The 24,374-nt window shown below is 50.8% G+C and overlaps 10 protein-coding genes across 10 annotated transcripts; 6 read left to right on the top strand and 4 right to left on the bottom strand.

Moving 5' to 3' along the window:
- Positions 1-218: 218 nt before the first annotated feature.
- M437DRAFT_51558 (CBD9-like protein) lies at positions 219-1,431 on the top strand (the record flags this gene model as incomplete). The annotated part of the gene is made up of 3 exons (XM_041022202.1): positions 219-345; positions 404-978; positions 1,060-1,431. Coding segments are annotated over 3 exons (1,074 nt in total), but the record flags the coding sequence as incomplete, so codon positions are not given.
- A 1,675-nt stretch (positions 1,432-3,106) lies between these two features.
- On the bottom strand, positions 3,107-4,459 carry M437DRAFT_51617 (uncharacterized protein; the record flags this gene model as incomplete). The annotated part of the gene is made up of 1 exon (XM_041022211.1): positions 3,107-4,459. A coding segment is annotated over one exon (1,353 nt), but the record flags the coding sequence as incomplete, so codon positions are not given.
- Positions 4,460-6,052: 1,593 nt separating this feature from the next.
- Positions 6,053-7,133, top strand: M437DRAFT_76192 (putative RTA1 domain protein; the record flags this gene model as incomplete). The annotated part of the gene is made up of 2 exons (XM_041026577.1): positions 6,053-6,363; positions 6,416-7,133. The coding sequence occupies 2 exons, from the start codon at positions 6,053-6,055 to the stop codon at positions 7,131-7,133; spliced, it is 1,029 nt and encodes a 342-aa protein (XP_040878542.1).
- Positions 7,134-7,974: 841 nt separating this feature from the next.
- M437DRAFT_8948 (uncharacterized protein) lies at positions 7,975-9,138 on the top strand (the record flags this gene model as incomplete). The annotated part of the gene is made up of 1 exon (XM_041029060.1): positions 7,975-9,138. A coding segment is annotated over one exon (1,164 nt), but the record flags the coding sequence as incomplete, so codon positions are not given.
- Positions 9,139-9,755: 617 nt separating this feature from the next.
- M437DRAFT_51309 (uncharacterized protein) lies at positions 9,756-10,220 on the bottom strand (the record flags this gene model as incomplete). The annotated part of the gene is made up of 1 exon (XM_041022160.1): positions 9,756-10,220. One exon carries the CDS (start codon positions 10,218-10,220, stop codon positions 9,756-9,758), a length of 465 nt encoding a protein of 154 aa, XP_040878544.1.
- A 1,906-nt stretch (positions 10,221-12,126) lies between these two features.
- Positions 12,127-14,309, top strand: M437DRAFT_51688 (ARM repeat-containing protein; the record flags this gene model as incomplete). Its single annotated transcript, XM_041022220.1, has 3 exons — positions 12,127-12,382; positions 12,434-12,794; positions 12,851-14,309. 3 exons carry the CDS (start codon positions 12,127-12,129, stop codon positions 14,307-14,309), a joined length of 2,076 nt encoding a protein of 691 aa, XP_040878545.1.
- Positions 14,310-15,066: 757 nt separating this feature from the next.
- Positions 15,067-16,566, top strand: M437DRAFT_51340 (uncharacterized protein; the record flags this gene model as incomplete). The annotated part of the gene is made up of 3 exons (XM_041022163.1): positions 15,067-15,394; positions 15,444-16,033; positions 16,087-16,566. The coding sequence occupies 3 exons, from the start codon at positions 15,067-15,069 to the stop codon at positions 16,564-16,566; spliced, it is 1,398 nt and encodes a 465-aa protein (XP_040878546.1).
- Positions 16,567-17,488: 922 nt separating this feature from the next.
- On the bottom strand, positions 17,489-18,926 carry M437DRAFT_51719 (S-adenosyl-L-homocysteine hydrolase-like protein; the record flags this gene model as incomplete). Its single annotated transcript, XM_041022227.1, has 2 exons — positions 17,489-18,699; positions 18,755-18,926. 2 exons carry the CDS (start codon positions 18,924-18,926, stop codon positions 17,489-17,491), a joined length of 1,383 nt encoding a protein of 460 aa, XP_040878547.1.
- A 1,031-nt stretch (positions 18,927-19,957) lies between these two features.
- M437DRAFT_66994 (uncharacterized protein) lies at positions 19,958-21,894 on the bottom strand (the record flags this gene model as incomplete). Its single annotated transcript, XM_041024868.1, has 2 exons — positions 19,958-20,216; positions 20,270-21,894. 2 exons carry the CDS (start codon positions 21,892-21,894, stop codon positions 19,958-19,960), a joined length of 1,884 nt encoding a protein of 627 aa, XP_040878548.1.
- Positions 21,895-22,653: 759 nt separating this feature from the next.
- On the top strand, positions 22,654-23,821 carry M437DRAFT_51187 (alpha/beta-hydrolase; the record flags this gene model as incomplete). Its single annotated transcript, XM_041022145.1, has 3 exons — positions 22,654-22,823; positions 22,999-23,249; positions 23,304-23,821. 3 exons carry the CDS (start codon positions 22,654-22,656, stop codon positions 23,819-23,821), a joined length of 939 nt encoding a protein of 312 aa, XP_040878549.1.
- Positions 23,822-24,374: the final 553 nt, after the last annotated feature.

Here is a 24,374-nt window from a genome sequence, read left to right on the forward strand (position 1 = left end):
CAAGATTGATCTTAGAGCAAAATGATGTCCACTTTCTTGTTCAGTAAGCAACCCTTTTCCTGTCTGACTTGGCAGATGATTATGCAGGTACCAATACTAATCACCCTGCAGCACTTCTGTCTGCTTTCTTCGCGGTTGCATTTGCAGGCAATGGAACCTCTACCTACACATACCAACACCAAGGTTCCACTGCGTTCCACTTGGACCTTGGACTGAACACAACGGGCAATGACCTGTACTTCAACATGTCTGCTCCCTCAACATACTCATGGCTTGCCTTTGGTATCGGAGGCCAGATGAAGAATTCGTTTATGTTCATTGGATATCCCAGCTCAAACGGCTCAGGTAACTCCCCTCCCAGCGAGAACTCAATCAGATCTAGAACTAAGTACTGCTATCTCAGGTGTTACTTTGAGCCCTCGACTATCCACAGGCCACTCACAACCACAATACACATCTTCAAAGGAGGTCCAAGTCAGATCTAGTTCTATCAACAATGGAACGTACCAACTCATGGGCGTGTGTTACAACTGCACGGCATGGTCCCTTGGAACGATGGACACCACATCAACGAACCAACCCTTCATTTTTGCGCTTGGACCTTCTACCGATACCATCTCTAGCGATTCGATGTCTCAGAACATTGCTCAGCACACCATGTACAACTCCTTCTCGATGGATATGACGCAGGCCGCTTTCAGCGGATCCAACACCCCCGCATTGAACTCTGGCGGTAACTCTGGTTCGACTCACGGTGGTTCTTCTTCTGGCTCATCTCATGCAGCTAGCGAGAACGTATACAACAGAGTTCACGGCATCTTTATGGCTATTGCTTTCGTTATTCTGTTTCCCCTGGGCGTTCTGGTGCTTCGCCTGGGTCACAGCGTTATCGGCCATGGTATTATTCAAGCCCTTGCCTACTGCTTTGTCATTATCGGCTTCGGTACTGGAATCTACTTGTCTGATAAATTCGGCTATGTAAGCTCACGATCCCCTTCTTGTCTCATCCAGGATGAGATCTATCTTTGTGGCTCTAATTTGCTAACGAACTGCAATCAGAACGAATACAACACAGCTCATCAAATTATCGGTCTCGTACTGTTCGCCCTTCTCGCTATTCAAGCTCTGGGTGGCTTGATTCATCACCTTCTCTTCCGTCGCGGCCACAAGACTATCATCGGCAAGGTTCACATGTTCCTTGGTATTGGCTTGATTATCTTGGGCATTGTCAACGTGCCTTTGGGTCTCAACCAGGCTGGCGACAGCAACTACAACACCGCATACATCATTGTTGTCGCTATCCTTGGTGCTATATACTTGGCACTTCGCTTCTTCGCACTTTGGAGAAACAGACGGGAGACTAAGAGGGAGGGAAGTGAAAAGGGTGTACTGAGAAGGGGCTCCAGCAGCGACGAAGCTGCTGTCATCTGAGCGATTCGAGGACCACGGTGAAAGGTCTCAGAAGCGCATCATCAGGAGTGCGATTGACGAATGTTCACGATATGATTGCCTTTTCCTTTCGTCATGAGCTACTAATCATTTACTTTACATTTCTATATCATCATGATTTTACTGCGTCTAATTTCCAGGACCACCACGCTGTGTGGTTCCGCATCCGATCGCTACCGGATTAGGCTGTTGCGTCGATGCCTACAGCCCCAGCTACTTTTTCCACCCGCTGAAAAACTTTAGTCGTCACTAGGAAAGTCGTATCGCGATCGTAAAGCTGTATAGAAGAATGCATGAATCGTGTACGGGCAATACAAAGTGAAAAAACAAGCTTTCATACCCCAGCATGTCACTGCGCAGACCCGACTTGACAGCGAAGATCCATGACCTCATGCTTGACACTCGAGACTCGAACGGCGACATGCTCTGCCATGCGAAAGACTCGTGTCTCCAAAATCTTGAGATCATACCTTGTGTCAACTATGCAATTTTGCCAGTGCAACGGAAAGCTGAGCCGGTGGCCAGCGGTTTCCAGAAACGGGTCGAGGAAGGGACGCGTAATGGTATAAGGGGCAATAGTCACACCTTCCTTTGGAGGTCTGGCGTACAAGTCGACAATCATCATCCATTGAGAAATACCATGCGGCTCGAAATAGGTGACGGATATAAATTCTTGGTCACCTTCCTTTAGAGGTTTGGTGTTGGATCTCAAGTGACGTTTCTGTTGGCGGCAGACACCTGCCTTGAAACTGATCGAACGGTACGATGTATATCGAGGATGACTTGGAAAAGGTTATCCTGCCGTGCCTTTTTGGCGCATATACAGTTTGACAGGGATCGAAACTGTATCTCGTGGGTCTTCAAGGTTGTAAGTGAATCTTGAATCTTGGTTCTATGGGATGTTGGAATGTCGTCACAAGGGGCTCTGTGAATATCGCCGTTCTGGAGAAAGGCACAAGTGTATCAGATTAGATGATAATCTTATCTAGGAACCCAAGATAACAACTATTCAACAATCTTGCCTGCCCTCCATTGACCATGCCGCGAGGCATACCAATGTACAATGGATGCCTACGACTCTCGTACAATATCTGAATAATTCTGTCATGTCAGCCAGAAATACACCCATCTCTTCCCTAACGACAAGATTATTTCCACTGCTGGGTCTGGAATCTAATGACCACTTTACTCTCTCCATGCCTGGAGAATCTAGCATAGTAATCGGGAGTCTCTTCAATGTCAATAACAGCATTGACAATGAAGCTCGGGCTCGCTCTTCCGAAGACATCGGCGGCATCAGTTTAGCAGCCTCTCGCAAAGGCAGAACAACACCTCCCTGAATGGTCAAAGCCTTGTTGTTGAATACAGTACCAACGTCGAAGATGGAGGTGCTATTGTTGAGTCCTCAGTCTTCTCATCGAAGCGTAGCGTCTCGAGAAGCGTGAATTACTTGTTGAAGATCAACGCTTGTGCGAGAATAGATTATGCCTCCCGACCATACAGCATTGTCTCCATAAGTAATGAGATGAGATCTGAGATGTTGGTCGTACGGAATAGGCCAAAATGGACCTACTCCAGACCACGAGGTCCAGATTCCGACGGATTCATGCTGCCATTGATTGTTGCAGTGAAAGCTCTGAGGTATGTTGATCTAAATTCATCTTGAATTCTCTGTCTTGGTCCACTCCAACTCCAAGTCTACACGAAGATCGTTGACAGGCCAGCCAGTACGATTTTGATGTTGCGCGAGCATGCTGAGGATGGCGGTCCTTTTGACTGGGTCTTGTGTGTGTAGACCTGCAGCAAAGACGCACTGCGTAGAGATGACCATAGCCGCGTCGTCCTCCGTGGCCAGAGCGATCCCACAAATCACATCGATCGACTCATTGAGAGCACGCTCTCTGATCACGTATTCTTTCAATCCTCCGGCGGCAGGAGTACATATTTGTAGGAGAATTTTTGCAAAGTGGTAGAGTTGCAAGCCAGCTGCAAACACCGGAGGATGTATCCAAATGGGTTTGAATGGCCCTTGGGAGGTATTTAAACAAGGCAAAGGATTGAAATGGCTGGTCAGATGCTGATACCAGTCTTCCAGCTTCGTTGACAACTCATCTGCTTTGGCCAGTCGCATGATCAGGTCAGACTTACCGGCTTCAACTTCCTGCTCTGAGCTGTAGTTGACACACTGGGCCACCAAGTAGACACATCTCGCAGCGATATCCCAGTGATCCATTGCGTAGTACGGCTTTGTAGGCTTGAAGAAGCTCAGTACTTTGCGGCCTTCCCGAAAGGCGGCCCAAACATCTTGACGTAACCAGGCCCACCAGATAGCCTGATTCAGACCTCCAGATTCACCGTTGATCTCGCGAGATCTCTGAACCCAGAAAATGCCCCTAAGATGTCGCTCCCAACTCTGGCCCTCTCCATCGATCATCTCATACGTGCTAATTATCAAGCACGTGACTAGAAGCTCTTCGCTGCGGAGATATGCCTCACTCTTCATGGCCCGCTGAAGGTATCGGAGTGTCTCATAGTAGTATTGCACTGCAAGTGTGCGGTCAGAAGCCAGGTTTGGTAGCGGTTTTATTGACAGGTGCCTGGCGCAAAGCGCTAGTATGGCCTTCATTAAGCCTTGGTTGCGCAGGGCAATATGCGGCACCATGACCGAGAAGTGACGATGGGGGTCTGTAAGATCAATCCAGCGGCTGAAATGTGTGACAAAGTATTGAAATAGAGAGACTTCCAGATCCGACAAGGTGACTACTTCCTGAGGGATGATAGAAGGCGTGTATGATCCTTGAATAAGCCCTGAAGGGCGGGAGAAGGAGTTTCCACTGGTGTATTGCGCTTGATTGCTAGGGGTGTTATCTTGTGTTGTAACAAGGCTAGGCGACATGGGGTTGAACTTCCAGTCAACATTCGTTGCGTCTCCAGCGAGTAGGCCAAACCATCGAAGAGGTGCGACGTCGGCAGCGTAAGCAGTGCTTCCACTTAGACTTGATCGAGGACTGGACGTCTGGTTGTCGTCTAGCTGTCTAATGAAATCTGGAGCATGAATACCAGGAGGCGCGGCATGACGGGCTGTGTTGTTATTCTCTGGATAGGGTGAATCATACTGAATATGTGGTTGTGGCCCGAGAGCACCAGATTCAGCCTGTTGGACAGCGCCATCCAGGCTTGATGTTTGTGGTACAACAGATGAACTAGCCGAGCTTGGAACTGTCGAAGTAGAGCTTTGCCTGGCTTGAGGCGCCTGTGTGATCGATCAGATGACCTTGTACGCACACATTCAAACGTTGAGGACGGGTTTGAAGCACAATAGACAAAGATGCAGGAGAAATGGAGCAAACGGGGCCAAGCAGAATTCGTTACCTACATCAGTCGTTGAGGCATACACACATTGTCGCTTGCTTTTAGTGCAAGCCGAACACGATGGTCTTTTCTCGTCGCATTTCATATGACGAGTTCGGCACACAACACTGCAAAATACCGAGTCAGCGAAGCCTAAGTGGTCAAGACGTAAAACAACGGACCATCCTGTCGTTGTACGCAGACCTCGACCTCGTGATGGACGTGGTTTTCGAGGTCTTACAGGCGGCGCCGCAGGTTGCGACTCGTCTCGTGGCGAAGCGTTGCTCTCAGACATCCACTTTGCAGGGCGAACCGATTCGCAAACGACTCACGCAGGCTTCGGAAAGTGCAAAAAGCTCGCCCTTCCCCGCCTCGAGGCGTGAGCATTGATTATATCCAGCCAGGGTGTGTCGAACAGCAAGCTTATACGCCAAAAAGCGTCAATCCACTCGGCAATGTTGACCCGCAGTAATCATTCTGCTCTCGATCAGTTTTGATCTTGCGACAATGCCAGGCACATGACGTCTTCAAGGTGTCCACGATATGTTGCGGCCCTGATTGTTAATTGTGCCATTCTATGTTGCGTACATCCCACGTCGTCGCTTCGAGAAGCCCCAATTCATCATCAGCCTCAGTAGTTTGATGGTCAGACCTTGACATTGACGCGCCGACACACCGACACCAATTTAGCACCAACCGTCCAGGACATGACTTGAAATCTCAAGCAGACATGAACAGACATGGGAGTCATCGTCAGCTCAACTCTTGACCCCCAAAGCAAAGTGCGAGTCGACCAATCAGAGTGGAGTGCGAGATGTGGGGGCTTGCCAAAAAGGGATCCTCCGCTCCTGCACCGCCCAAGCTTCTTCTTCTTCGGACCGCAGCCCTGTTGTTCAACGTGTTGCTGAGCTCCCTTTTTGGCAACTGTCGCGAGTGAGCCAATCCCTCACAAGGTGAAGGATGTATGTAGCATATTCCAACGCGTTGGGCGCCGAATAGGAAACCTTTGCGACTGTCTGTCTACAGAATTCCATGGATCTGACATGGCAGAGGAGGCTGAGCCGCAGCAGTTGTAGTCCAACCCTCTCAATGCTTCTCGAGTATGGTAGGTGGTATGATATAAACATCAGCCGAGCCCTCTGTGTTCCTTTTATCCTCATCAGACTTTACTCTATCTCTACACCATCATCCACATCGCCAAAACTATCTGCACAGCAACCTCTCCTGATCCTGTCTGCCCACATCTTGCACAATGGCAACAATCGTAAACGGCACTGCGTTCGTTCCAGCACTCAATGGCTCTCTCATTGATCCGAACGACTGTACGATTGGCGTGTGTTCGTTGGACTATGCTCAGATCGAGTATATTCCGACATATGGCGGCAACCTGGCGTACTGCATCATATTCGCCGTCATCCTTCTGGCTCACATGGGTCTGGTATGGAAGTACCGCACCTGGGGCTTCTTTGTTGGCATGTTCTGTGGTCTTCTTCTCGAAGTACTCGGTTACGCTGGACGTATTTCTCTCAGTGGCAACCCTTTCAACTTTGATCAATTTGTCTTGTAAGCATCATTCTGTTCCTTGCATCTCGAGCTCTCTGTCTGACGACACCAGATATCTTGTGTGCCTTACCATCGGTCCAGCGTTCCTCACGGCATCCATCTACCTCTGTCTCGGCCGCATCGTCATCGTCTACGGTCAAAACATCTCACGCTTCTCCCCAAGATTCTACACCATCACGTTCGTGATCTGCGACTTTATCAGCCTCCTGCTCCAAGCTGTCGGCGGTGCTCTAGCTGCCACACAAGATGCGTCGGACCCGTCTCGTACTGGCGTTAATATCATGATCGCCGGTCTTGCCTGGCAAGTCGTAAGCCTGACAATCTTTATCGCGCTCAGCATGGAGTTTGTCTACAGAGCACACAAAGCAAGAGAGAGCGACTTGAACTTCGATTTCTTCGACCTCAGAAAGCGTACCATGTTCCGCCTGCTCCCGTACGCTATTGCGGTTGCAACCGTCACAATCTACATTCGTTGCGTCTTTCGTGTCGCAGAGCTCAAGGACGGGTTCGGAGGAGCCTTAGCCAATGATCAAACGGCGTTCATGATTCTGGAAGGACCGATGATCATCATTGCCACGGTCGTCTTGACTGTCTGTCATCCTGGAATTGCATTTGGCAATGCACAGTCTTGGGCAGCTGCAAACTGGACCTGGAAGAAGAACAATAAGAGCGGCAACAACCACATCAGGATGGTGAGCCAGGAGACTACAACACCTTCGATCGCAGAGAGTGAGACGACTGAGCTTCCCGATATGAAGACACGCGTCTGAAGAGTTGGAAATTACGGGATGGATCCAAGCTAGATAGACTAGGATCCTTGGACAAGGGTTACTGAAGATAGAGATTAGATCGCAAGATGGGTAGGGATGGATGTAAGATGTATAAAAGGTTTTTTAATCCTACAACAATAAGCATGCAACCCCTTGAGAGCCTTTCGACAGTGCATCAGGTACAATGTAGAAGGACTGTTGGTTTGTGCAAGTCAAGGCGGGAAATCCTTCACGGTCGGTTGTACCTGCCCGCTTTGGACACAAATAGAAACACGTCCAGGCAGCTGTTTGACAACTATTCTCACCAGTCCCTGACCAACAACATGTCGATCTTGGACCATCATCATCTTGTCATACACTTGTTTTCGCAATGCTCTGGTTGTGTTGTACGAAAGTCAGCAGTTGTACCGTCATAGAGTCTATCGCGTGAGCTGCTATATATCCATGTCTACAACTCCGCCTGACGGCAGTCGGCCGAGTCGAAAGCTCAAAGTCCGCACTGGCTGCATAACCTGCAAAGTATGCGACTGATCAATGTACGTGCCAGGGGGCTACAACTGATGTAGATCGACAGATACGCAAGGTGAAGTGTGGTGAGGAGAAGCCATTCTGTAAGCGCTGCACCAACACTGGTCGCAAATGCGACGGCTATGCCGAGTTGCCAGAAAAGAAATGCATCAAATCTGGCACAACCTCAGATCGACCTGCCGTTACCTCAATACAGAAAAGACCATCGCTTCCAGTGTCTACGGCGAGTCGAGTAGTTCGACGACTGGCACCAGCTGAACCGACCATTGATGCTGCCTTTTTGTCACCAACGATGTCCAGTGAAGATAGTCACTGGATTGAGTTCTTCAGCATGCGCACAGGTCCCGCACTTTCTAACGTCTTGAGCCATTCTTTCTGGTCCTTTTCGCTGCCTCAGTTGAGCTTGTCAGAGCCAGCCATCCGACATGCTTTGGTAGCATTGGGTTCTGCCCATGCACGTTTCGAAGCCGAAGCTACCAATAATCAAGCAGTACAAGATGCGATACAACCCGATTTTACCCTGCGCCATTACAATGAGTCTATCAAACAACTGAAGTTGTATCTCAGCAGGGAATCCCAATCACTTGACATCGCTTTGTTATGTTGTCTCATGTTCATCTCACTGGAATGTATCTACGGAAATCGTCTGCTGGTCATCGATCACCTCCAGAAAGGACTGAATATGCTCAAATCGTCGCTAGTACAGGATGAGGAGAACGAAGCTTCCTCGAATGCCATTGCCAAATCCATCAAGCAGGAGGTTCGTCCACTGTTCCATCGATTGGACTCTCAAACCACCTTAATGGGCTTTTCAGGATCTAACATGTTTAATCACATGGATAAGTTGTTGGCTTTATCTATACCAAGGTCTTTTGACGGTTTTGAGCAAGCCAAAACTTCTCTCGATCTGCTTATTGCTTCGAGTCTCAGTTTTATTCGCTCGGTCCACGACGGAAAGCATGCCGAAGACGGTTCTATCTCCCTTTCGGGACGGACGCTGCAGATTCATCTGTTAAGCGAATTCTCCATCTGGAAGAACAGCATGGCGAACTACGTGAAGTCGTGTAACACATTCACAGACAATGACAGCCGGATAGAGAAATCGCTTCGAACACAGCATACAGCCACCTTCGTATGGCTGGCACGATGCACCGAGCTAGACGAATCTGGCTTTGATGCTTATCTTCCTGAGTTTACGGCCATTGTCAGATGGTCACGAACTCTGCTTACACCGATCTCGGAGTCGAAAGAGTGGTGCTTGCACTCAAGACTGGCTTCACTCTCAGTGTCCAACGTGCCGAGATTTTCGCTCAACATGTCCTCGATCCCGCCGCTTTATCTTGTCGCCATAAAGTGTCGCGATCCAGTCATAAGACGCGAAGCCATATCTATGCTCGAAGAAATGAATGGCCGCGAAGGCCTCTGGGATGCTCGCTTGCATGCGAAGGCTGCCAGGAGATGGGTAGAAGTGGAAGAATCTAATGCGTTGATGTACGAAGGCGCAAAGACCGCATACATGGAGCCGGGTCCGTTAATGCGCATGATTGCAGATGGAAAAGTGAGGGTGCCACAATCGGGCTCTCTGCCGGAATTTCTTCGCGTTCACGATATGGAGCTCAGAGACGTTACAGAAGGTGCGAGTGGTACCTGTAACATCACATGGCGTATCTATCCGAATGGAATTCACGAGCCGAAGGTGCAGTGGAAAGAGGTGCTTCACTTCTGAACCACTTGTCTGTCCACTCCGTATGCCAAAGTATGTAACGCGTGTAGCTATAAAGATGCACAATACTTTCAGGAACAGGATAGTTCCCACTAAGAAGTGACAACTTGTTGATATCTGTTGGTAAAACTCTGTTTCCGTAATTAACTGTGCCTTTGCATGTTGTGTATTTTGCTATAGTTGGGATACCGTGGAAAACAATGAGGGCGTCATAGGTTACAGCAAGCATAAAGAAATATCGTTGAATTGGAAAATTGACCAGATGACATACGAGATAGTTACAAGCAATCAAGGCAGTACTAATGTTACAATGATCCCCTGAATGCCATCCTGATGAATGGAGGGATTTAAGCAAGCTGGAGTGGAAGGAATCAAGCAAGCTGACCACGAACAGCACCAGGAACAGCCAAGCTTGAATGAGTATCGGCGAAGAAACCAGCAGGATTCTTCTCGATCTGGCTGATGTGGAAGCCATCAGCGGTGTCCTTTCCGTTAGCCAAAAGACCAGTCTTGAAAGGACCCTGCTGGCAACCGACAGAACGGCGAACTCCGTTGCCCACGTCCACAGGGTTAGGGAAGGCAATTCTGGGCTGACCGGAAGCGCCCTTTGCAGCCTCATGGATGTGTGTGGCTGTTGCCGCGGGGGAGGAGTATTCGCCGCGGAAATCGTAGAGTTCAATGTTGTAGCAGATCAGATTCAACTCGCTGTTGATGCCGATTTTGAAAAGGCCTGATGCACCCTCAAGACCCCCGGTTGGGGTTGTGCCGTTGACGACTTCGCTAGGAACGGCCTTGACTTCATAGTAGGAAGTGAAGGTGAAGGGCGAGCCTGCCATCTTGGGAGCTTCGGGGCATTTGGCAGGTGCAGCGCCGCCCTTGGAGTAGTCGACAGAGTCCCAGCCGCCGGGGGGAGGAGGGTATTCGTGAAGGTTTGCACCAGTACCTTCGGGGTAGTCAACGGACTCCCAGCCGCCTACTTGCAAAGGCAAGGTTAGTACGAGGAGGATTCCAAAATCGTGGGTTGCATGACTTACCTTTGGGAGCCTCGTAATGAACATCCGTGGGAAGTGCAGCAGCGACAGCTGCAATAGTAGCAAGAGTGGCGGCGGTGAACTTCATGTTGATGTTTATGATGTTGTTTTTATTGTTGGTGTTGGATGGTTTGCTATTCAGTCGTTGGTCGTATTGAATTGTTATCAGAGTTATTGTGATGATGGAGTGCATTTCTGACAGGCAGACACTCATATTTATACCATTACCTCTCCATAATCTCCAAGAACAACCTACCTGCACTGCCATCATCTCTACCATCTATGCTCATTGTGGCCGAGCACTTCAGTACCAAGCACCGATGGAACAGGGCCATACCAAGACAGCTGTTGGTAGGAGACATCCTCAAGGCATACGTCAGAGATTGGATGTGATCTGAGAGGGTACATTTGCCAAGCTTCAATTGCTGAGGAAAAGAGGATTGGCTCTTGAGATACGGCTTCTCGGCGTGTTCTTGCTCGATGGGCGGTTGGTTTGGCATCTGGATTGAGGTTGCCAAGGCTTTGAACCTACTTGATGGTGGAGGAAAGATACTCTGGGCAGTTGAATGCCACCTCCAGAAACGAAGTCGATCCAAGGACGAAATCGATTCAAGTATTGCGTCCCAGACACAAATCGGTATGTACTTGTGGCCTTCGAAAGCTGAATGGATTCAACCAAGATCCTGATGATCTGACATCGTTTCCATGCTCCTTTTCATCAGAACACTACATCGATGAGATTATAATGTTCAATCTTTGGACGTTCACACAGCTTCAAATAGACTCTTGGCGATACGCCAGCATTCATCTTGGACAGAGCTATTTGTGATCTTAGGCATGCTGAACAGCTTTCGCCAATGCCGTGAGTGGAAAGTCAAGAAGAATAGCAAAGCCTTGGAGGAGGTGAGACATGCAGCGCTCAGCAGAAGAGACCTACGTTTCGGCGCGGCCAAGATCTATACCAAAAGACCAAGGAGATCATCGTTGCAAAGTCAAGATGAATACCCCGAAAGGGACTCAGAAGGAGGAAGGGAAGCAGGGCCAACACCAAGGCGATGGTCTTGGCGACTGTTGGAACCATCGAAAGGAATCCTGCGGGGTGCTTCTGACATGTGGAAGATTTGAAATCTTTTGCCTATCTTTACGCCCGTTATGGTCCTGGTGTTTTTGCCAAGTTTGATGTCCCTTCTCTGCTCGAAGAGATGAGTCAAGAAGACCAAGAGAGATCAACTCTTGACATGTGACTTGCTGCGCCCGAAGTCTTTCTTCTTAGGGGAGGTGGATGGTCTTGGCGACCTTCTCTTGTCTTTGTCGCATTCCGTCAGACTTCTGCATAGAGGCTTCGCTCGAGCAAGACGTGCCTCAGAGTGTCGGCGGCGTCATTGACTGCGAAGTGAATATGTAAAGCTCTTCTTGGCGATGGACGATGGCAGGCCGCAGGGACCTGCCTCCCCATGTGCTCAAGAGTCAAGACTGGCATGTTGCAAGAAGGGACCATAGATAGTCAACTGATTGTTCTGATATGATGACTCCACTTAGACCTCATGTACAAGTCAGCGGGTGTACAGTGTGGGTGGAGCGGAGATGTGGAGTTAATGGACGTGGCAGAAAAAGGCGGTCAGGATAATCTTCTTAGCATGCGCCATGTTTTTTTGCCAGGGTCGAGACGCTCACCAAAGACATTTGCACAACACACATTTTCCCTCACACAATGGCTGGAGTCAAGCGCAAGGAAGCACCTAAGGCTGTCGCCGCCGCACGATCTGGATCCGAGAAGAAGCAGAAGCTGGCCTCGACTGCCTCGTCCAAGAAGAGGGCCGCCCCAATCAAAGAACCCAGTCCCGAATCCGACGAGTCGAGCGAAGACGAAGACGAAGATGAAGACGAGCTAGACGGCGAGGACAGCCCCATGTCCGGTGTGGAACAAGAGGCCGGAAACAGCGAGTCGGACGAAAAGAAGATCAGAAGTCCGTCAACCACAAGACCGTACAAAGACACGCCGCTGACACAACCCATAGCTGGTCAATCATCAGCAGAAGCACACGCTGCCCAGCGCGCCCTGGCAAAAGAGCGCAAAGCCGCCAAACCCAACGCAGACATCATTGGCCGTAGCAAGAAGATCTGGGAGAGACTGCGCAGAAAGTCTCATGTGCCCAACGACGAGCGCAAGGCTCTTGTTGCCGAGCTGTTTGACATCATCACTGGCAGAGTCCGCGACTTTGTCTTCAAGCACGACAGTGTGCGTGTCATTCAGTGCGCCCTCAAGTACGCCAACATGCAGCAAAGAAAGCAGATCGTCACAGAGCTCCGTACCGACATGCGCGAGCTGGCCGAGAGCAAGTACGGCAAGTTCTTGGTCGCCAAGATGGTCGTTGAAGGGTCCGTTTCCACTCCTCTTCCCTCACTACTTTCTGAGCTGACACTTCATCCTACAGAGACGCCGAGATCCGCAACATGGTTGTCCCTCAGTTCTACGGCCACGTCCGTCGCTTGATCAACCACCCGGAAGCCGCATGGATCGTCGACGACATCTACCGCCAGGTCGCTACCTCTTCACAAAAGGCCCTCATGCTCCGCGAATGGTACGGTGCTGAGTTCGCCATCTTCGGCAAGACCAAGGCTGCACAAGGTCAGACCGACGACAAGATCACCGCTGACCTCAAGGCCATCTTGGATGAGAGCCCCGAGAAGAAAAAGCCCGTTATGAACTACCTCCAACAGCTCATCAACCAGCTTGTTCAGAAGAAGATGACCGGTTTCACTATGTTGCATGACGCCATGCTCCAATACTTCCTCAACACAACCCCTGGCACTCCCGAAGCTGCAGAGTTTCTCGAGCTGCTCAAATCAGATCTGGACGAGGAGAACGGTGGTGATCTTCTCAAGAACTTGGCTTTCACAAAGAACGGCAGCCGTGTCGTGTGTCTGGCTCTTGGCTACGGAACCGCAAAGGACCGCAAGCTTATTCTACGTGTTTACAAGGATACTGTTGAGATGATGGCTCTGGACCCCAACGCACACACTGTTCTGCTTGCCGCAATGGACACCGTCGACGACACAAAGATGACCGCCAAGGCTCTGTTCCCCGAGTTGCTCGGAGAAAATATCAAGGATGAGGCCGAACGCGAGAACCGTCTTGTTGATCTCATTTCTCATCTGACTGCTCGTATCCCGCTGCTTTACCCTCTTGCTGGTCAAGCCAAGTGGCTGGTTTCTGACGTGCAGAAGAATATCATTGCCGAGGTACAGTCCGTACGCGAGGTGACGTCCAAGAAAAACCCTGAGATCCGTCGCTCAGAACTCATTGCATACATGTCACCTTACTTGTTACCCATCATTCAAAGCCGTGCTGCCGATCTCGCAAGCGTTGGCTTTGGTTGCCAGTACATCAGTGAAGTTCTCTTGGAAGCTCAAGGCGACAAGAAGGCAGCTTGTGAGGCCGTTGTTGCTTTAACCGAGGGCGACGTGACATCAGAAGGACATATTGCACAAAGCGCAGCCGGCGGCAAGATGCTGAGAGCACTGGTCAGTGGTGGCAAGTTCGATCCTGAGACAAAGACAGTAAAGTTGGTCGAGCCTCGTCTCGGCTTCGGCGATATGCTGTTCAAGTCGCTCAAGGGAAGATTCGTCGAGTGGGCTACAAGCCCTTCAAGTTTCGTCGTTGTACAATTGCTTGAGAGTGAAGACGTCAGTGATGCCAACAAGAAGATTGTCCGCGACGAGCTGTCGAAGGGCAAGAAGACACTAGAGAAAGCAGCCAAGGGTGAAAATGCCTCTTCGAAAAAGGCACCTGTCGAGTCAGACGACCAACAAAACAAAAAGAAGAAGAAGACGAACGACGGGCCAAAGGGCAACGCAGGTTCGAAGATTTTGCTCGAGAAGCTGAGCAAATGAGTGTAGGTATATTCTTTTCATGTTGGTGTTCGCTATGTATCCCTCAAAATACCCAGCAATGTTCTTTTTTCTTCTGACGCGATACCTGACTACCTTTCATCTTGCATACTGAACTCCATCTGATTCCATTACTGGAATGTATATTCACAACTTTTCGTACTGGAAAAGACTTGTCGAAACGACTGTCTTGACGAATTGATTCAGAGTTGTTGCTTTCGCCCCTTGTGAAACTGACTTGTCTCCCTCAAGATTGAATCTCGAGAATTGCTACGAGCGATCAAGACCCGGCACCATACTACAGATATCCCGAAGTCGGACGACGACAGTATATTCCTCGACACAGTAATTGTGATCGTTGTAGCTTCTTTGGACTCGGTGGTTGGTGGTCACTTCCCTCGAAAACGCGTCGTCGACTTGGAAGGCACACTTCACTCTCGTCGGCCATCAAATTCACTTTCATTCCTGACAACTTTCACAACTCTTACTATTTCTTCACCATCAGCTTCTTTCTTTCTTCTCCCCCTGACACATCACAGTATCCAAGACATTCCAGACACCAAAGACCTCCCGCACCTTACTACTCTTACCATATCATATCCACAATGTCTCCCCCAACACGCAAATCTCGACCATTCACTTATGTCAAGAAACAGAAAGCACATTCAGACTCCCCACTTGCCTTTGAGATTCTACCAGTCGAAGTATGACTTTCCTTCCATGCTATTGTCCTGACTCGAGGATTCATTGCTCAAATCTCATGCTTCTTCATACTGACCGTCGCTTCCAGATCCGACAATCTATCGCTGGCTATCTCGACGACAAATCCATAGCATCCTACCGACTCATCTGCAGATCGACAAAACACGCTCTTGATGAAGATGAGGGTTCTTTCTGGCGCACTCGATTCCTCGATACCTATGATCCTTCCAAACAGACCCCCACAGGTACACGCTCGGTCGTCAACGAGTGGTTCAAGAAGCAATATCAGTGCCGCAAGCGAATCGAACGCCAAAGATTCGACTTCCAAGTCGGGAACAGTCAGAAGGAGATGGAGTGCTTGTCGTTGCTGAAAGATCTTATCAATGGTGCGTGCTTTTCAATTCATTCGCGGACGGCCTCGCTGACAACCATCAGAATCCTTCAACGTCAACCCTCACAAATCCAGGCAAGTTACAACTCACTCTCTCAACATGGATCGTCTCGGAAAAGTTGTCAAGGACACCGGGCTCCTCGAGTGCGTCTTTCGCCGTCCTTACATCAGAAGCAAGAAGTCAACACCCAACCCAGCCTTGCTCGCCATTCAACTCGTTCTCACTCACCTTTCCTTGACTGCTTCACCTACTTCCAGGATTGCCAAAGCATGGGGCTTCTCCGACTCGCAGTCCTTGGTTTATGCGCAAAATTCGATCCGCCCTATCTTCAAGGGCCCCAACTGTCAGGAGATTGACATTGAGTGGACTTTGCATGTCGTCAACTTCTTCAAAAACCACCTGCTTAACCAGCACGAACTGACCCATCTTCGTTATGATGACCTGGTTGCGATAGAACGGCCGCAGTGCTGGACAAAGCCCTTGTCGACGAGCCCTTTGAAACTTGGCAAGCACTGGAAGGGCAGCTATGCCTACGTCGATCATGATGAGATTGTCCTCATACGCGATGGACAAAACGAGGACTACCCGATCCCAGACCACATGAGTGGCGACGGTACTGATCAGCCTTTCCAAGTGAGTTCCTTTTGAGAGTGATTCCTATCCCAACCCTGCTGATTCAATCATAGAACCTTTGTCTTGACTTTCCTGAAGAAGATCCTGACTTCTGGCCCGAAATTTTCGAACAAATCCTCAAGTCCCGTACCAAGATCCGATATCGTACGGCCACCACACGGGCTCAAAGACGAACTACCGGTCCACACGTCTTGCCCGAAGGCGAACCTGTGTCTTTCTGCTTCAAGGGTGAGGGCAAAGACGCTCGCGAAGGATTCCTGGCATCCGGCTACTTCAACCCTTTGCCTCCTCAACACGGCATCTCTGGCTGGCATCGCATGACTATGATGAAGTATTGGAAAGATGAGCATGGATACGTGGACTACAATTCTTTGTGGGCCTACGAGGGTGTCGTCTTGCCTGGTGGCATGGTCATGCTCGGACGCTGGTGGTCACCTTCGGACGACGGAGACGAATACTCTGGCCCTTTCATCTTCTGGAATGTCGACGCCAGCGTGCCTGGTGGTGGTGAACAGAAGACTGCTAGTGACTAGCATCGTCGACCGTCACTCTTGCCCACCATTCGTCGTCGAACTACAAGACTTGGAGCAAGATCTATCACGAATTCCACGACCATTATGACATATTATTATTCAATCAGCACGACGCTCGACACAAAAACGACTGCATGAAGAAGGACCCACGACTATCAAGTTTTATCTTTCCTTGGATCGCACTCTCTTAGTTCACATTGTCGTTGACGGATGGTCCACAATAGCAGGAGATCCATTCCCATGATTTGTACTTTCTCTTCTTGTATTTTTCTTCTTACTGGACACGAAAAAGGCCTCATACATACTTAAGTAATTGACTAATTGAAGCACTTGCTATTTTGATACTGTCTCATATGTGAAGCGTGGTGAAGAGCAAAAGCGAAGGCCGATATCAACATCATCGACCTAAATGTATCGAGACGAGAGCAACACGGCAGGACAGCAAGGAAGCAGGAGCAGGTAATTCAGATGTGAGAAAGCTTTTGATTTCTATTGTAATCTGTATCAGAGTTTTGATTTTTGACCACGCAGTTGAAATGCGGGTTCCATCCTTCTATAACAAAAAGGGGAAGAAGTTGAGGTATGTTGATGGAAACTCAATGAAGAGGAGATAGAACGCCCAGACACCATCGCCTTTTTTGGTTGAATCAAAAGGTTGCGAAGAGTTTCCCATCCACCACATCACAAAAGGTTTTTCCCCTTTTTGTAAATTGTTACTTTGTCCCGCCTGGTATCATTGCACATGTTGAATCATCATAAGCACCCCTTGTTGTAATTGAGAAAAGACCAAAGAAGAAACATCAGAGAGGGAGACTGTTATGGCAAACAGATCCCCTTCATGCTATGCAGAAAAGTTGTGGAAACGGGAAATGCTGTGGAGAGAAAAGAGAAGAGACGACCGTAAACAGCACTAGAAAAGCATCTAGTATCTGTACATGTCGCTCTTGAAAGGACCCTCGACGGGAAGACCAAGGTACTCGGCCTGGACGTCGGTGAGCTTGGAGAGCTCGGCGTTGACGTGCTCGAGGTGGAGAAGAGCGACCTGCTCGTCGAGGATCTTGGGGAGGACGTAGACACCAACGGGCATGACACCGTTCTTGAGCTCACCAACACCCTCACCCTCGCCAGCGCGAGCGAACTCGACGTACTTCTTGCCGAAAGCCTCGTCACCAGCCTTGAACAGCATGATCTGGGCAAGGACCTGGTTGGCGAAGGAGCAGGACATGACGAAGGAAGAGTGGCCGGTGGCACAGCCAAGGTTGACAAGACGACCCTCGGCGAGGAGGATGATGTGACGGCCGGAAGGCATGAGGAAACGGTCAACCTGGGGCTTGATGTTCTGGACCGAGGTGGCGTTCTTCTTCAACCAGGCAACGTCGATCTCAATGTCGAAGTGACCAATGTTGCAGACAATGGCGTTCTCGGGCATGGCCTCGAAGTGCTTGCCAACGAGAATGTCACGGCAGCCGGTGGTGGTGACGAAGATCTGACCAACGGAAGCGGCCTTCTCCATGGTGGTGACCTGGTAACCAGAGACGGCGGCCTGGAGAGCGTTGATGGGGTCGATCTCAGTAACGAGAACGCGGGCACCCATGGCGTGGAGGGCCTGGGCGCAACCCTTGCCGACATCACCGAAACCAGCGACAACGGCGACCTTACCAGCGATCATGACATCGGTGGCACGCTTGATACCGTCGACAAGAGACTCACGGCAGCCGTAAAGGTTGTCGAACTTGGACTTGGTGACGGAGTCGTTGACGTTGATGGAGGGGACGAGGAGGGTCTTGTTCTTGAGCATCTTGTAGAGGTGGTGGACACCAGTGGTGGTCTCCTCGGAGACACCGTAGCAGTCCTTGAGCATCTCAGGGTACTTCTTGTGGACGAGAGCGGTAAGATCACCACCGTCATCGAGGATCAGGTTGAGGGACTTGCCCGAGGGGAAAGCGGTGAGCTGCTGCTCGAGACACCACTCGTACTCCTCCTCGGTCTCACCCTTCCAGGCGAAGACGGGGGTACCACCAGCGGCAATGGCGGCAGCGGCGTGGTCCTGGGTGGAGAAGATGTTGCAGGAGGTCCAGGTGAGCTCGGCACCGAGGGCCTTGAGGGTCTCGATAAGGACGGCAGTCTGGATGGCTGTGGAAAAGCGGATTAGCTTCAATTCAGCCAGATCTTGGACGAGATGGCGTACTCATGTGCAAGCAACCGGCAATACGAGCACCCTTGAGGGGCTGCTCCTCGGCGTACTTTGCGCGAGTGGCCATGAGACCGGGCATCTCGTGCTCGGCGAGCTCAATCTCGCGACGACCGAAAGCGGCCAAGCTGAGGTCGGCGACCTTGAACTTCTGGGCGGGGGCACTCATGGTGATGGTGTGAAAAAGAGGGGGGTGGGAGATGAGGTGGGAGAGAGATGTAAAGGAAGAAGAAAGGAAAGAGAGCAGAGTGTAGGCCTATGTAAAGTGCTACCAACAAAAAGTGGCCCCACCCCTCTCCCAATCTCGACAATTGCCGTAAGGTCGACTCTCTTCACCGCCTGGAGACCTCCAATCTTTCTGCCCCCCAGCTTTTGGAAGGATGTTTAGCTGAAGCACGTTGCGCAATGTGATCAGTGCCCGCACCGTTCCTTCCAAAAGTGCTGAGTAGGAGGGTTTGGCCAGAAGATTTCTCTCAACAAGCTTCCATGCTCTCTCGTCCAGCCATTCCTCTGCGTGGTCTTGACGTCTTTCATTTGTACCTCTGCCACCGTGTCCTTACCACCAGGGTACTTTTTCTTTGCAACAAATCTGTCATCAATCCTTCCAGCTGTACTCATCCTCGTTTTTAGCTAGCAATACAGCTCCGTCCTCTTCTTTGAAACCGGTTGAGCCTCTGTTTGTTAGATTGCTTAAAGTTCAACATGAACCATCATCTTAAAGTATATTGCACGCGAAATGGACCAGAGAAGCTTCTATCAAACTTGAGTTCATTCTTCAACAATCATGCTCTCAATGCTCAGAAAGAAAAGGAAATTCATGTGCCGAAGCTTTTCTGCTTCTCGTGCTAATCGTAGATGTCGTAGCGTGCAAAGGGGAAAGAAAAAGGGAAACAAAATGTGCTCGTCTGCCTGCTGGAATTCAGACCCGTTACCATGCCATCCGTCTGTGTGCTCGTCTGAAATCGAAAATCAATGCAATGTTTTGTCGTCGTCGTTGAAGTCATCAAGATCGTGAAGAGCGAAAAGGGGTGGCTCCAGAAGCAAGAAAGTGAAAAGGCCGGAAGCGAGGAGTGCCACGAGAAAGGGTATTGAGTTGTGCAGAGCCTGTTGTTCCTCCACAAGATATCATCAACGGAGCTTTGTTATTTGTCGGTCCTCGGGTGTGGGTTTTAAAATCCCTCGTATGGCGGGAGGTCGCTCCTAATACCTCGCAGCAGGAGGGGGTCCGGGTGGTGGAGGTGGAAGATTGCCAGGGTACATCATCTGATTTCCAGGCTGCACGGGCACTTGAGGAGCTCCGTATTGCTGTTGCTGCTGCAACTGTTGTTGTTGTTGCTGCTGCAAGAGGGGAAGCATTCGGTAGAGGCTCTCTTCTTGTGCACGACGTGCCTCTCGGTCCTGTTTCTCGCGACGCTTCTGCTTGAGAGCCTTTCTCTTCTCCAGCTCGTGAATCTCGCGTCTGTCGGTAAATAGTCAGCCAATGTCTCAAAGATCAAAATCATATCAACAAACCTATGCTCGTTCATCTCCTTCCACTCGCTGAAAGCACCCTTGATACCCAATGCAGCAATACCGACAGCAGCTGCATCCTGCACCCAAGCCTTTGTCTGCTTCTTGCGAGCTTCGGCCGGAGACATTTCGCCCTCTTGAACGAGCTTGTGGCGCCTCTCATGGGCTTCCATACTTGAGTAAACACCATGAGCAGCATGAATCGTGGCGACTGTGGCAAGGCCGGCTGTTAGCAGCTCCTTGCCTCGCATACGCTTACGACGAACATCGACATCGGTGCTGCTGCTCGACGAACTCTCGCTGCGTGCGCCGCGGTTGTTGTTTGAGGCAGCGAGGGCGCCCGCACCTGCACCAGCACCAGCGGCGGGGCCTAGGTTACGATCACGACCGCGCTGGGCGACGGCGCGGCTGCCTGTATCTGATTGAGCAGGTGAGCTTCGCTCCTTGTTGCGACGGCGATTGCGGGAAGGGACATACGAGTCTGCAGAGCTGGACGAAGGAGAGCGCCTACGACGTGATTTTGAACGTACACGGTCATAGATGGCCTTGCCAGCTGCTGCCAGAGCTCCTCCAGCTGCAAGCTTCTCGAGCCCACCAGCGCCACCGCCTTGGCCATCACGACCACGCGACTGGCTTCTGCCACGGCCGCCAAAGATTGAACGAGAGCGACTGCGAGAGCGGCCATACGGGTCATCCCTAGCGCCAGCAGGGCCTCTACTTCTACTGCGAGGGCCGTTGGCAAGGCGATTGGCTGCTAGACCTCCAATCACAGCTTCAGCCAGATGACGCTTTGTCTTTTTGTCCGGATTGCGGTCGACAAGCCCATCGATACCGCCAGCACCAATGGCGGCAGTGGCAATACGACGGCCTTTTTCTCCAGTCCAAGGTCCAGGTTCCTTGCGGGATCGGAAAGCCTCGACAGCACCAGCAACAAGAGCAGCTTGAGCAGCCTGAGCCCACTTGCGTTCGGTGCGTCCCTTGGACCTGCTGCGGCTGCGGCTATCGTCGTCAGAGTCGTAGCGACCACCATGACGTGATCTGGCTCTGCCGTCTCTGTCACGACGAGAGTCACGATCTCTGGACCTGCTGCGGCTACGCGAGCGTCCTGTGATAGCAGCGGCGACTCCTCCAAGTCCGAGGCCTTCCAAGATCTCACCGACACCAGACTTGCGTCGTTCAGCATGACGGCGACGAGGGGGTGAGTATTCTTCCGAGTCGTAGTCACGATCATGGCGGTCACGGTAACGGCGGCGATCCTTTGCGCGTCCAGCAGCATATCCAGCGCCTGCAGCAGCGGCAGCAGCGACAGGGACATCATAATCATCGTCGTAATCATCGTAGTCTCTGCGGCCAACCTGGCTGCGCGCACGGCGAGGTGGAGGGTAGTTGTCGTATTCTCTTCTTCCTCCACGAGGGCCATAACGATCGCTCGAGGGGGGAGGGAAGTCTCGTGTGATGTCTTCGACGCTTTCTTCGCGAGGGCGGTAGACCAGATCACGAGGAGGAGGGCCCTTGCCGCGCTCGATGTAGGTAGTTTCCTGGACGAATTCGGGATCGCCGCGTTCGCGAGGTCGAGTGCGCGTCTCGCGATAGCGGCGGCGGTCGTCGTATCCACCGTAGTCGGACATGGTATGGTAAGTGGTCGAGAGTCGGTCGAAAAAGAAAGAGAGAGGCCTGACTGGCAGCGCTCAGTCAAGATGATGGGCGTCACAAGCCTGACAAGGGTGGCTAGTAGGAGGCCTTGGCTTGCGGATGGTGTGGTGGGGTTCGAGGTGTCAAGCGCCTTGCCCGATCGTTCGGTGCAAGGATGTGCTTAATGCGTGATTGAGGTGAAGAATAATTAAGATAAGGATTGCGTCGTGTTTCGCAGGATTTGAATTCACAGGATTTGTCTTGCTGCGCGACAGAGCAGGAAAGAGTGAGAGAAGGACAAGTGAGATGTGATGGAAGGGAAAGCGCGGCGGCTACCTACAGCCCACCAACCAACCGAATTCTCGCAGAAGTCGCAACTTCAGGTTTAAAGACGTGGCAGGCAAAGCAGCAGCCCACACACCACAGACGTCATTCGAGCCTGCCTTTTCGCAGCCCAATCAACCTACATCTGACTTCTGCTTGGGCATTCAGTCAGTCAGCCAGTCAAAGCCTCTGCCTGAAGCCATCAAGTCTATGATAAGCAGCAGGAAGTGTGGGTTGGTATTCTCGTTGAATCTGTCTTTGTTTCGTTTTGTGGAAAGGGCCCGCCCCGTTGCCAAACATCGGTTGGTTCCTGTCAGGGTCAACCTTATTAATCATCCGTGACCCCGCCAGGCCGTGACCCTGCTTTGCCTGCCTACCTGCAATTGCTGTGTCTGATTGATCATTCTCCACAGCCTGCTTAGATCGACTGCATGACGACTGAAACACTTCTCACATCTCGGACTGCCGAGTATCACGAGTCTCCGCATGCCAGATACTGGACTGATGTTTCCTACAAGTACGGGGGTACCCGTCTGAATCTGCTTGACATATGCGTCCCCAAAAGACAGCCTGAAGATCCACATCAGGCAGTATGGCTTGTGTAGGTGAAACACTTTTTCCTTCCGTTCTGCCTCATCTTCTGTTGGTGTTTTCGCAATCTGCAGACTCTTGTCGCATGATACCGGTCCTGTTGCACACCCCAATTCCTCCTTATCATAGGACGAACCCTACTATTATACACCTATCTAGACTTGCAACGGCTGATTCACGATCAGCTATATTCATGGAGGAGCTTGGAGAGATCCTTTGATCGACCGCAAGAGTTTCAACACTGCTCTGGACCTGCTTCTCCAGGATGATCAACCTCACAATATTGCCGGGTTCGTGTCACTTGACTACCGCCTGTCTCCATATCCTTCGCATCCTACATCTCCATCATCTACGCACGACGACAGTCGCAATGTGCAGCATCCAGAGCATCTGAATGATGTCCTCGTCGCTTTGTCTTTCCTTGGCTCGAGCGCTGGTGAGGACGTCGGCCTCAAGAATGGTGGTGCTATCCGCTTGCCAGATACTGGAGCTATCACAGCAGGTCGATATGTGTTATGCGGGCATAGCTGTGGCGCAACACTTGCAATGCAAGCTACTGCTCGCTTGAGTGCCAGATACGGTGCTATACAGCCTCCTGTAGCCTTGTCGGGTATGGAAGGCATCTATGACATAGCTGCTTTGGTTGCTACACATACTCATCCAGCTTATCGTGAGTTTGTCACGGCAGCGTTCGGTCAGAATGAGGAGACATGGGTCACAGCAAGCCAATTGGTCGGCAAAATGGAGAAGTGGCAGGGCAACGTCCTACTCGTACAGTCCAGTAGTGATGAGTTGGTGGACATGGAGCAAACGGACTCTATTGTCAAGAAGCTGGTCGTGCAAGGGTTCACAAGGACATCGACGACATCGACAGGCAACGAGGGCAAACAAGTGCTGAAAGTGGTCATTGATTGCTTGCATGATGAGGTGTGGGAGAAAGGAACGGAGCTGGCAAAGGCGATCAGAGTTGTCACGGATAAGGCATGGATATCTCCTGCGAAGCATTGATTGAGAGTTCAGCAGTGTGGATGGATCCACTGCAGGTTGATGATCAGCAAATGTTCGAGTATGGAGCCTTGAAGCTGTAGCCCATGAATATGGTTTCGAAGGTTATTCGCGTGCAACACCTTCCCCTCAGTCCCCAGTACATTTCGCTACGACCATAACATGAGACGTTCCTCGTGTCAGATTCAAGCACTTCTCCTGGAAGATAATACAATTATTGCGTGAGCAGTGTCAAGCACATGTCACTGGAGATGATGTCGTTTGTGTGACCCTGTAGATGGGTGCCAAGGACCGACAAAGGCCGAAGACGCTGGGGAAATTCTCGACCGACAGCAGCATGTGACGATTGAACAAAGATCTGTCTTGACATAACCATCCGAGCATGGCGGACAAAGTAGCTGGAGTGCCCCTGTCCAAGACGGCAGAGCAGACTGTCAACAATGGTGCAAAGGCTGCTCCCAAGGCAGCAGAGGGCAATCCCGCCTTCCGCATGATGGGTACGTGATTAAGCTAATCTTTCCTCGAGCCAGCGTCATGAAGACGTTAAGAAGAGACG

This window comes from Aureobasidium melanogenum (assembly GCF_000721775.1).
Source record: "Aureobasidium melanogenum CBS 110374 unplaced genomic scaffold scaffold_14, whole genome shotgun sequence".
NCBI lineage: Eukaryota > Fungi > Ascomycota > Dothideomycetes > Dothideales > Saccotheciaceae > Aureobasidium > Aureobasidium melanogenum.